This window comes from Sylvia atricapilla, chromosome 13, assembly GCF_009819655.1.
Source record: "Sylvia atricapilla isolate bSylAtr1 chromosome 13, bSylAtr1.pri, whole genome shotgun sequence".
Lineage (NCBI taxonomy): Eukaryota > Metazoa > Chordata > Aves > Passeriformes > Sylviidae > Sylvia > Sylvia atricapilla.
This window is the reverse complement of record NC_089152.1, coordinates 12,737,811-12,750,080: the sequence shown is the minus strand read 5'-3', so window position 1 is coordinate 12,750,080 and position 12,270 is coordinate 12,737,811. Positions and strand designations below refer to the sequence as shown.

The 12,270-nt window shown below is 36.1% G+C and overlaps 1 protein-coding gene across 1 annotated transcript in view; it reads right to left on the bottom strand.

Moving 5' to 3' along the window:
- LOC136367086 (protein unc-13 homolog A-like) overlaps positions 1–12,270 on the bottom strand; it is a 42,534-nt gene that overhangs the window by 20,277 nt on the left and 9,987 nt on the right. The window contains exon 6 of the mRNA XM_066328462.1: positions 11,214–11,349. Coding sequence (XP_066184559.1) covers positions 11,214–11,349 — 136 coding nt within the window. The remainder of the gene's footprint in view (positions 1–11,213; positions 11,350–12,270) is intronic.

Below are 12,270 nucleotides of genomic sequence, written 5' to 3'. Positions count from 1 at the left end.
AATAAAATACAAACCACCAACACAGTGAAAAAAAGGAAACCTTTGAATTTCCTCAGTAAAAGCATATCCTTGTGAGACAGAGACAGTCACCAAATCTTTGCCAACTCCACTAAAGGAGTTACTGAGAAGCCACATAACATATAAATGATACTCCCTCCCCTCAAAAACATACCACCAAACAAAAACTAACATTTACTTGCATCAATCTTTGAAATACAATCTGCCTCACATTTGATTGCCCTCACACAGAATCTGCACACTTGCACAGGCCAATTATAATTAGGGGTCATTATTCAGCTTATTCACCAAACCTGTGGAGAATGTTGGTTTAAACTGAAAAAATACTAATTCCCTTAATGGCTGTTAAGCACGGGTTAAAATAATTAGTGTAGACTCCACCACTTCTGCAAGATTCTAAGTAATTCAAAAGCCATTGCCTTGTACAATACCAGTTAAGTTGCAAAATAAAAAGGTATACTGTAAAATTCTACACGTATAATTTACAGAGGACAGTAGAAACCTGTTTACTAAGTAAAGTTTTTGCAGCATATTTATATTATACTTCAGTGCCATCCCTTGGTCTACACATTACTATTTAATTATATTGGACTTTTGGAACAGTGCTCTTTTATTTGAGGAGAAAAATGTTCCCTCTGATACGCACAGCTGAGTGCACATGATGCAAACTAAGTATGAAGAGGCTTGTCTTCCACTGCCCTCATCTCTCAGGCTGCATGTTTGCAGGTCCAGCCTTTTTCCTCTTCACAGCTGGTTTTTTGTTTTCAGGTAAATCAACCAAGTGATACTAGTAATTGGTCCACCCCATCCCGCAGTTGTTAACTAGACTGGAAATACTGGGTAATAATTAACCTTAGGAATTACCACGGTAATTAACCTCAAGGTCAAATGGAGATTGGGTTGTCAGTGTTGATTCAAAGGGAACAGAGAGAAACAGCTTTCTCTGCCTCAACTAAAAGTAAGTAGGGAAAGAGTATTCTTAAGTTTTGAGGCATAATGTACAGAGGGGGACAAAAACTGGTTTAACTGGTTTGGAATACTTTCAGGAAGTCACCAATCTGTGATCAGACTGCTGAGCTGAGCAGTCAGACCAGGCAGTTGAATACAGTTCTTGTGCCACTCAGAAACTCAGCCCCAACAGACACAGCAAGGAGCAGCTTCTACCTGTCCACTTCCTGCTGACACAGTGATGGGTCTGGTTTGGACAAATTATTGTTAATTTTCTATTCAGATCTAGTGAAATTAATTAGTTACCTGGCAGAAAACACTATCAATACTGAACAAACTTTCTGATGATATGTGCTTTACAGGAATTCTGGGTAACAAATCCCACCAGATACTGCTGGGAATGACCAGTCCTGCTAACTGAACTGCACACAAGGAACATATGTGCCAGGCAAATGCATCACTATAATTTTTTGAAACTACATAAACAACAACAGATGAGGGAACTTCACACAGGCATTATGCCAGAAAACAAGGGAACAGTATCTGATGATTAGAAAAGTGTAATATGATTGAACCACAAAAAGTTTAAAAACAAATGCTGCAAGAACGCCTGAAAATCATACTGATTCACCACCCTTACAACATAACGCCCAGCTGTGGTCTCTGATGCTGTGCAGACCACAAGAACCACAAGACAAGGAGAACTACAAGAGACAACTCAGGAGTATAGCAATACTCAGATCTGGTGAGCTCAGCAAGCAGCCCAGGCATCAAACTCAGCAGGCTTTCACATCTCTTAGCCAGAAGGATCAAAATAAGCAATCTTGTTCCAGTGACTTACCAACCAATGACAGGTATGTGCAGAGGAATGCACAGGCTAGATGAACACAAGGGCTCTTTAGTCTGGTTTATCAAAAGCTAAGGATTTTTAATAGAAAACAAAACTTACATTGACACTTCTATTTAATAGATGTTTTCCCTCTTAATTTTGCTGGCCAAATACATTAAAATTGCTCTAGCATTGCAGTGATGATTAGCATTTTCATGGCACCTCTTGTAAAATTAATCTCACTACAGGCTTCATTGTAAGGCAGTTAATTATAGAGCAGTTGCAGTGTGGCCACATACAAACAAAAACCCAACATCTTCTGAATGCTTATTTGTTTGTAATAGGCAATCCTGAACATCTGCATTCGTTTCTGAGTATTCATCACTAATGTCAATTTCATCAGCTTTGAATATAACTGGAAACAAACTGTGGAAGAAAAATTGAAATAATTACACTCTATTATGACCTTTTTTATTTGGCATTTTCCACTCCCCACTGGCAACAGTCAGGCTGAAATGAACATCATGTGCTTAAATCACTCTCCAATGGACATATCAAGCAGACTATATACACTATCACAAAAATATTGGGCCTTTTTTCTCCTTTAAATATGCTTTACAAAATATTCCAGTAATGCTCATTCTTGTACAAAAGTGGGATAAGGCTGATGACAATTTTGTGTTTTGTTCTGCACTCTTTTATAGTTCAGAAGGAGGATAGAAAAGAATAAAGAAAGATTAATAATAACTTTTCTGTTTTTTAGAATACCAAGAATGGTACTTCCAACTGTATCACTTCCAGTGCTGTACCTTTTGAAACATGCACAATTTAAGGTGCTTTGGAAGTAAGTTTGTAACATACCCTAAACTTTTTTGTGAGGATTTACACTTGCTACCCTTTTACACTGCAGCAGCACAAGCTGTTTGGGAATATCTCTGTTGGTGCAGTTGCTACCTCGCACACCAGGCCAGAGCCACATTAGCAATATTACATACACCTGGGCTTCAAAAGCCTGTCCTGGTTCCAGCACTGGTCATGAGCTAAAGCTGATTGCACTGAAATAGTTCTCAGCTGAAAACAAGGTGCATTACATCACCAGCTTTCAAGTCGAATCATGCACTTTGTAGAAGGACCCACTATTGTTATTGGAAAATGTGTCTGGGATATGAAACTATAGAACTGGTATCCCATCAAGGATTATTGGACTATAAAACTCTAATTCAATTTTAAGTTTTTCATAGGACTCAATTATCTATATATATAGATAAAAGCATAATTATAACATTAAAAAGCTGTGCAAGTTTAGTAAAACACTAAGAACTACAGGCAGTACTCATCTATCTTAGCCATAATCACATTTAAAGGAAATTAATGATGCGGTAAAATTGCAAAGGAAAATTAAGTTATCAATGTGTTCTGCAGTTAACTATACCACTAGACAATTTTTTAAGCCTTTCATAAATTAATACAATTTAGCATTAGCCAACAGCCTCATATAGCTATTTTGTGTGTTAGAGGTGAAAGAAGGCAGAGTTTCCTCCAAGATACTTTTCTGGTATCACTAAATCTATGCCACTACACAGGTTCCCTTTTACAGATGCTCAAGTTGCTCTTGAAAATTTAGTTTTTAAACAAAGCAGAGACCCAAACTTACTATAGGTCAGCAACCAGTTACTCATCCCTACAGTAAAATTTTAGTATTAAATTTGAGTACACATTTTTCTCTTCCATTTGTTTTATTATTGTCTAAAATAGAAAGTTTAGTACCTATATTATAATCTTCAATCATACATTTATATTAGTACTGGCTTTTACTTTAAATAGTTTACAGTTCTGAGATCTTGTTGGTTTTTAAAACTAAAATTACAAGTTCCTAGTTTCTTTGGACAAGGTACTAAATTTTATCAGCCTGTATTTTGAGAACATTAGTACAGTAATGAAATAATATTTTCTGATTTCTTAGAGATAACCTTAAGTGCCTAAAACATATAGTACAGAAATAACCTCTGTTTTCTAGCTATTAAGATGCAAAAATTTAGCAATGCATGAGCACAAACTAAAATATGCTTACATATCTGCTTTAGTTCAGTTTTTCCTCCAGCACTTTTTAACTTACCTAATCATTAAGAACTTAAGTCTTTTATGAGCTACACTTTTTGACTCACCTATAGAGCAAATGAATAAAGTCTGAAGCTGCACATTTATCCTCATAACAGAACTCATGTCTTTTTCCCACTTCAAAATTTTCCTCTAGTTCTTCACAAGATTTTCATAGACATGATTCATATTGATGTTGATTTGCTGTCTTAGTGAAAAGAGGTCTGTCCCTGCTTGGTTTTAGAAATACTCCTGAGCCAAGTCTGCACAGCTGCTAAAGATAAGCCATCAATTACTGCAGCCTGACCACCACTCCCCTTCCTGGGCACAATCAACTCTTTGGTGCACGGAAAGTACCTTCCTCTCCCTTGTGTCTTTTGACTCCTCAGATAGGTCTGAAGTCTGATCATAGTATGATTATTGATGGCATGTCGCTGTCTCTTGCTTTAACAATTGCTTTCCAGTAATGTTATTTTAGTGTTCTGACTTACAATGTGACCAAAAAAATTTTTTTTTCATCACAGATAGAGAAATGGCGAATTCTTCAGTGTAGCTGAGAATGAGTACTAGGAAAAGGAAACAATAACTATTTAAACTTCTGTATTTTAGGCCACTTCAAATGTTTAGATTTCAAAATAGAGACATTTTGGATTCAACACTGTGGTATTTTCTTGTTATCTGATGAACTATTATTCTCAAACATTAATATGTCCCTTTCTTGAAAGGTTTGCTTTTCAAGATTGGGTGGCACCCTGTTGATTGGGTGGCATCCTGTTTTCATTATGCCGGAGGAATTTATTCAATTTTATTAAACCTTGTTCTAAAGAACCACCACAACTGCAGGCCTGGAGCTAAAAAGTATGCAAACAGAGATGTACAGCAATCCATACCTATACTTTTAAAATCGCAATTCTTACCTCTCGGACCTATTGTAAACTGTCATTCAGATCTATCAAAACTACAGCTTGTGATACTGACCTTGTCACTTAACATAGTGCCAGTATTAAGCTCATATGTTCCCCTACATTGCCATAGAACAGCTGCTTTGAAGAAAGATTCTATTTTTTTAAGGCCTGCTAAGACAGTAAACCTACATTTTACAAAATAACTTCCAGGTTTTTTCTGATGGATATAAAAATATTACAAGGTAATGCTGCTACCTGAGAAACACCCACAAGATACATTATCTCCTCAGTGCTGCAGTAGCTTCATTAATGATTTCCATACTGAAAGATGTTTATCTGCACAAAAGGAACATGCAATTAGGACAGAAGCTGATTGACAAGACCAAAGGCTATGGCAGGAGACAGGTGACACAAGGAAACACATGTTGATGTGAATAAGACATTATCAAGACATTGTTCTGCTGTCCAGTGAAGTTGCAGTTTTTAATCAATCTTGAATCTGTCAAAGTGTCATCTTGGATTGTTCCCAGAAATCAAACAATGTCTATCTGACACTTAGGGAAACTTTATGAGTTTCTCCAGATTTTGCCTGGATTTGCCACAATGCAGCTATTTTTTAGTCGCCAATTTCTCACTTATTTCAGTGCTGTATCATTAAAACGGATTTTTTTCTTCTAATATGCCCAACTCAGAAAATAAAAATTATTCTTTTTCCCAAATATATACTGGTAAGACATATTTCTTCAATCAACTAAACTCAATTTTCTCTTACAGAATCTCTCTATTTATTCATAACCAATGCCTATCTTTCAATCTTAAAATCTTTCAATTTTATTAAAAAGCCATCAAAATCAGTATTATAAAAGTATTTGATTGAATATGCATGCAGTAAACAAACAAAATTAATTGCTATGCAAGTACAGTAAACTAATTCCAGTGAAGTTTACCCTGCTTCTGAATATAATGGTATCTTTCAGGGTAGCAGGGTATAGATGAAATATGACACAGCACTAGGAGCCCGATCAAACATTTCATAAACATTTGCTGCTTCTCCCATGGCAACTCTCTTTTTTCCTGTTTTGTAGCTCTTTACGTAGAGTTCTTATGCCCCCACCTGAAATGGCTCTTGCTTTTAGAGATCAAGTCATACAGAAAAAGAGAATTTCTGTATGAAATTCTGAATATATCAGAACTGATACCTGATGACTATTTTAGCTTTTCTGTAAATGAATAAATTTGCTTGTAGTTTCAAGGGAATACTTGAACAGAGATTGAATCTTTTCAATCTTTTACACACAGCTATAAGTGTTAATTAGATCAACTAGTTCCCAGAAGCCAACAAGATTACCTTAAAAATTTACTATTATGTAAAGTCTAAGTAAAATGTGTTAACCTTTATAACAAGTAAACCTTTTGGGAACTCAAGATAAGATAACTGTGTAACAGTAGTAGACTTAATACAGTTACATGATATCAGAAACCTCTACGAAGGCATAGAACTCAATTAATCTAGGTAAAAGAAAACTTCAAAAGCCTTTCCTGTTCCTTTCAAGCCTAAAGAATTTATCATGAATGATATTACATTACACAGAATCTCAGGGATAGTCATTATGATTTCTTATTTATTATGAAAAGTTGTCACCATAATAAACAATATGAATATTAGTAAGGGAGAAAATTAAAGCTCAGTATTAGTTCATATCAGGATCCAAAAAAATCATCAGAACACTCCCAATGACCACAGACAAAACAGACAATTGTGAAAAGACTGAAGGTAAAGAAACTTTTAACATCTGAGTACTGGAAGAAGTGAAGCAGCATAGAATGGTGGGGATAGAGATGGAAAGAAACCAAGAGTAAGCTCTGCTATGTGACTAAGATATTTGCATTTTATTTTAATGTGTAATCTATTTTATAATTGGGTTTTGTAGGTCCTTTCATACATACAGCAGTATCTTTTGTGCTAGAGCTAGATACTGCGGCTCCTCTACTGGAATTTTTCCCAAGATTGTCTCATTCCTAGACTGGGATATGGCTCAAGCAGAGCTCTGCCTATGTACCCACTGAGCAGGACCCCAGTCACTGCCAGGCCTGAGTGTGACCCTGCTGTGCTGTTATGGACCTGCCTGGTGCTCGCTGCTGTGCCCTGCCCTGACGGCACCACTGGCCCTGGCCCTGAGCTCGGGAGTTGTCAGTTTGGCCTCGGAGCTGTTCCATCAACACAGGCTTGTGCACAGTTGTTTGACCCTTTCTGCCATTCCCAGCCTTCCCTGGGGTACTGGGCTGGGGCACTGGCTGCCCTGGCCCTGCCCTGCTTGCTGTGTTATCCTGCCTCACTGTCCCTCCCTTGGGGAGCAGCAGCTCATCCTCACTTACCTCAGCCCTTAACCCTGCACATTTGCACAAACCCAGCTAGGTATGAAGATTCCGGCTTTCAGAAGTGCCACAAAGATTAGATTCATAGGTGCATATTTCATAGTTACTAAAAAAATTTAAATAGATTCTATTGAGAACTTCAGGATGTGAATTAAAGCATTAAACTTCAAAACCAGTCAAACAAAAATAACTTACCAAAATCTATTTGGGATAACTTTAGGAAAGAAAATGTACATCAACATGTCACATCAGCTCACCATCACTTGTTCTAAACTGCAAATTGCCTTGCAAAATAAATGTTTGGTTCCATACTACATTTCCTAACAATTTTATACGTAATTCATTGCATTTTTTTCCTGACACAATCTTCAATTCCCTAAACGTTTCTCAGTTATCTCAGTGTCCTTTTCCTCAATCCCTTCCAAGTACAATATTTTCTCTCTATACTGTTAACTGTTAATTTGTCTTCTTTTCCATTTTTTATTCAAAAATATTTAAAATATACAAATTAAATGGGTTGAAATTGTAAAGTCCTCATTGATATAGAGACATAAAAACCCCACCAAAATTCTTTAAACTTCGAATTTACTGTATGTGTGAGACTTAGCATCTGTAATTTTAAGTTTTGTTTGTACTTCCTCTGCTCTACAGAGCTACTGTAACAGTCTTCAAAATAATTTAGAAACTTTTTTTAAAGCAGTCTTTTAAAGTACTACTTTTAATGCAATCAAGAGCAATAGTTTTAGGCCAGAGAAGATCTGAAAGAAACACATTTGAGAAAAGCAAGAGAGTGGAACTGAAATAGGAAAGAGCAGTGGAGAAGAAAGGATCATCAACGAGCATGTGAGTTTGAGTGACATATGAGAATTAAGCCTGGGGTACAGTGGAATGAACTCTCAGCACTGTGCTGGTACACAAAGGGCTTAATTTTACATAAGATTCCTAGAGAAAAGGTCTGCCTTGCTGTAATTATATAAATTAATAACAACATTTATTTACAGTTTTAAATTACTTATTTATTATACAAAACTAAACATCATCTAAAGTTGAATACCCTCCTACCCACGCTGCTTTCTGTAACTCAAGCAGAACAGCAGAAAGCTGTCCAACTCTGAGCTGTCCAGCTCAGAAGAGAGCTCAGAGGAACGCTCTTTAATATGTGAAAATAGTTCAGACTCAGGGAAGTCTCTTGGTTCATGGGTTTTGATGCAAACAGTCCTTTTACCTTTCCTTTGGAACACACAAGTGTTACATGAGTTAAACTAACTTCAGCTTAGAGAACAGCCTACGAATAACAATTAGATGCAAAACCACCCATCACTAATTACAACGTCAACTTCTTTTCATATTTTGAAAATGATCTGCCAGTTCTGAAAGCTGGGAACCAGGGGACGTTCATAGCCAAAAGCCTTGCATGTGATAGACATCTTTTGTTAAATGCCTCTTTCTTTTCTTCTTTTGGGCCTTATTTCTTTTTGGCAGCAAATATGAAACAATAACATATTATAGAAGATCAGTTATGCTTACCTATTCTTTATTTAAATTTGAGGAATCTCTCATTGAATGATCACAACAGAAAACAAATGTTTATTTTTAAACACTATCTGTTTAAACAAATGACTATGCATGGAAATATGGCTTTAGTTTAAGGAGTTCATGACCTGTAGCCAAGAGGTGGAGGTGAAAATTTTCATGATTTAGAAATAATTTTATGCCTATTATCTTTTCTGTTATCTAGGCTTGAACAATGAAACAGGTTACTGGAAAAACGGCTGTAAACTGACCACCTTAAATTAATTTAGACCTCAGCAATTGTTTGCTTTGTTCACCATGTGGAAAACCAGGAAAGATTAATTACATTTTTAAGATGCCATTTAATGCTCATAATGTTTCAAGTATTAAGAAACTTCTAATATTATCACACTGAAGTTTTCTTTTCAGCTTTTATCCCTTTGAAAATAAATATTCATTTTACTGTCACAAATCACTGTTTTAGTTAGTATCAGTTTAATGAATATTACATAAAAATCAACTTTGCTAGTGGCTGCAGGAAAAAAAATATATTGCTCCAATAAGAAGTCCCTTGATAATTTACTACATCCTTCAAATTTTGATTTAGTGAGTTTTTGCTTTATGGGAAAATGTTACTCAGTTACACTTAGTCATCAGTCTATACCTGTAGCCAGCAACCATAAACACCACTTATGTACATAACCAAAGAACTGATTAATAAATATCAGTCTAAAAACACTTGAGTAAGAAATTTGGAACATATTAATACTTTAATATTTACAGGCCAGTTAATTTTGGTGTTTAATACAGTTATTTAAAAGAAATAGTCTTATCCACTTCCCTAATTTTTCAGAATTTTTGTACAAATACAGTTATTTGGAATAAATACATATCTCTATCTTTAAGTTTTAAAACAATCATATTTCTGCTCAAAATCTTTAAAAATATCTATTATTAGATAAAAGAATTTTTCATCTAGAAAGAATAATTTAGTGGTGACCCTCAATTTGGTACTATAAAAGTTCATTTAATTTCAATAAAATTATTTGGGATAAAGGAGAGAATCCCATGGTCAGATCGGGTTAACTTTGTTTGGTTTAGCTTAAGCTGCTCAGAGGCTCAGATCTCTGTTGATAATGACACGTCAGCACAGATGATATGCTAATGACTGGACATGTGCTTAGAAAAATATAGAGAAACAGCTCTTGAATGCTGCCATTACTGACAGCTCTCACCCTGAGGAAGCACTTGTACTTCTCTGTAAATACCCTGCAAGGACTGACTAGGAAACGTAAACAGGATAAGGCTGACAGGCACCAAGTGATGCTGTGGCACCTTGTCCATGTGCAGTCTCTAACTGCCTCTCTGAGCTTGAGCTTTTTGTAGACTCGTCTATTTCCTAGTTTTGTGTAGAAGTTACATGCACCAGGACCTTGCTTTTTTAGAGTACATGAAAAGGTCGTTTCAGTGCATCAAGATGTTATTGCCTCAGAGAATACATAACTTAATAATGTAAATAGTTTTCATTGTATTTTCCCTCATGTTTGAGCTAATTTTCTAGTACCACTGCTGTAAGACACGATATGGGATAAATAGGAGCCAAGTGCCTGACCAAATAGTCTGGCTGCCTTTCCCAAGAGCCTGTTCTATTTCTCATCAAGACAGAACACCTTTTGGAGTGTCAGCTGCCCACAGTGTCTTTCCTGCACTGCTATAGATAAAGGGCACTATGAATGAAATGTAATACAGTCTGTGACAGCTACGATGAAAGCCAAAATGAACAGCAGACACAACTTTTTTCTCACCAGTTTGCCTTTTCAAAAGAAGTGATTGTTCTAACATAGAGAAAGCTCTCCCTGCTCAGAGACCACTGCTGAGTGGTGTTCTTAGAGGCTGACTGGGCTCCCTACTGAGCATTCAACTTCACTCAGCAGAAGGTGATGGCAGAGAAATAAATACTGTTGTTGCCATCTTATTCTTTGCCCCTTTCATCATTATGCATCATCATTTTCCACATTCAGAGAAGCAGAAAGACAGCAATTATCTTCCTCCCCCCCACCCTTTTTTTCCCCACTGTGTTGCTGTTTGTTCAAAAGAAATAGATAGAAATTATTAATTCTCTTCTGGAAAACTTCCAAAAATGCAGGCAGTCTGTCTAGTAAATACATTAGCTTCAAAAATGGAATTGTCTTTCCTGCTCTCCAGATGAAATAAAATAGTTACAATACCCAAATCATGTCAGGAGTTGCTTCCCTTCCTTCCTTAATCTTTCAGGAAGTCACTATGGAATAGCTGAACCCTATGTAGACACATGCCCAGTGGTAAGAACAGGACAGGTGCACATGTATTTTCCATAAAAGAACACAGAAAACCTAATAAATACCTACATTCCTCGACAAGTTTAAGAAACTTTTAGTCACAGTCTTGCTTAAAATAATTTTGTATGTATCGTGCTGACATTCAGACATGTAAAGAAAAAATAAAATCAACAAATGGTATCACATGCCTGATGTGACAAGGTAAAATACCTGAATTTGCTTTCTTGTATGCTGAGCCCACTTTCCATGGGTGACTGACTGTCATTCATATCTTGATGTGAATGTCTTGTATGCTGGAGGGGAGTCTCTCTGTGCCAACCTCTGTAATCTAAATCTGGGTGGGTATCTGTAGAGAAGGAAAAAGCTGCTAGAAATCTTTTAGCCCATTTTACTTCTAAAAGAGGAAGTACGCATAAAATTAATTACCTTAATTCATTAAATCTATAGTAATAGGGAATTATCAAATAATTTGCAAACATTGTAATGGTTAAATCACTTATTACAGGAACAGCAGTAGAAATGACCGGTTTTTAAAATGACCCATTGCTGGATTAGGAAGAAAATTGATCTTATAAAATTTTCCAGACCATCCTGCCATGTATTTCTTATGGGTCCACACACCGCATTCTGAGATCTGTTTTTTTTTGCTTGACTGCATTTTGGCTCTATGAGGGTTTTTGAGTGTGTGCTTTATGTAGGGAAACTCTACTTTAATTCCATATGCCATTGGCCTAGAATTGAGGGATTTTTTTCCTAGTTCTAGGCTCTTGGGAGAAATGTGACAAGTCTGCAACTGGAGATACAAACTGATTTCCTGCAGAACATTTTGCTCTATAAACCATCCTATTAGCTTTAGTAAGTGGAAAGGGTTCAAGATCTGATCCTGATTGTGAGGAAATTTTCTTCCATGATGATGATCATGATGATAAGAATTTGTGTGCCCACGTGTATTTTTCTGGTTTTGATGTTTTGCTTACAGATTGGGAATGATGCTTTGATTTATTTGCCACCACAGTGTTTACGAACACTAGGTAAGCTGTCAGAAATTTATGTCATGTCTTTTGCTCAAAGTGAATGCAACACTGTTGTGAAACATGCAAAAGATAAAGGTAACACTTTGGAAAACAGGATTATTTAGTTTCCCTACTGCCTGTGTTAATGCAAACTTTTAAATTTTAAGTATATGTGAATTATTACACTAACTAAAGTGGTCTGCACTTAGAATTCTATACTTTGATGCATGAGCTTTAATTTTTCAGGACGCTGA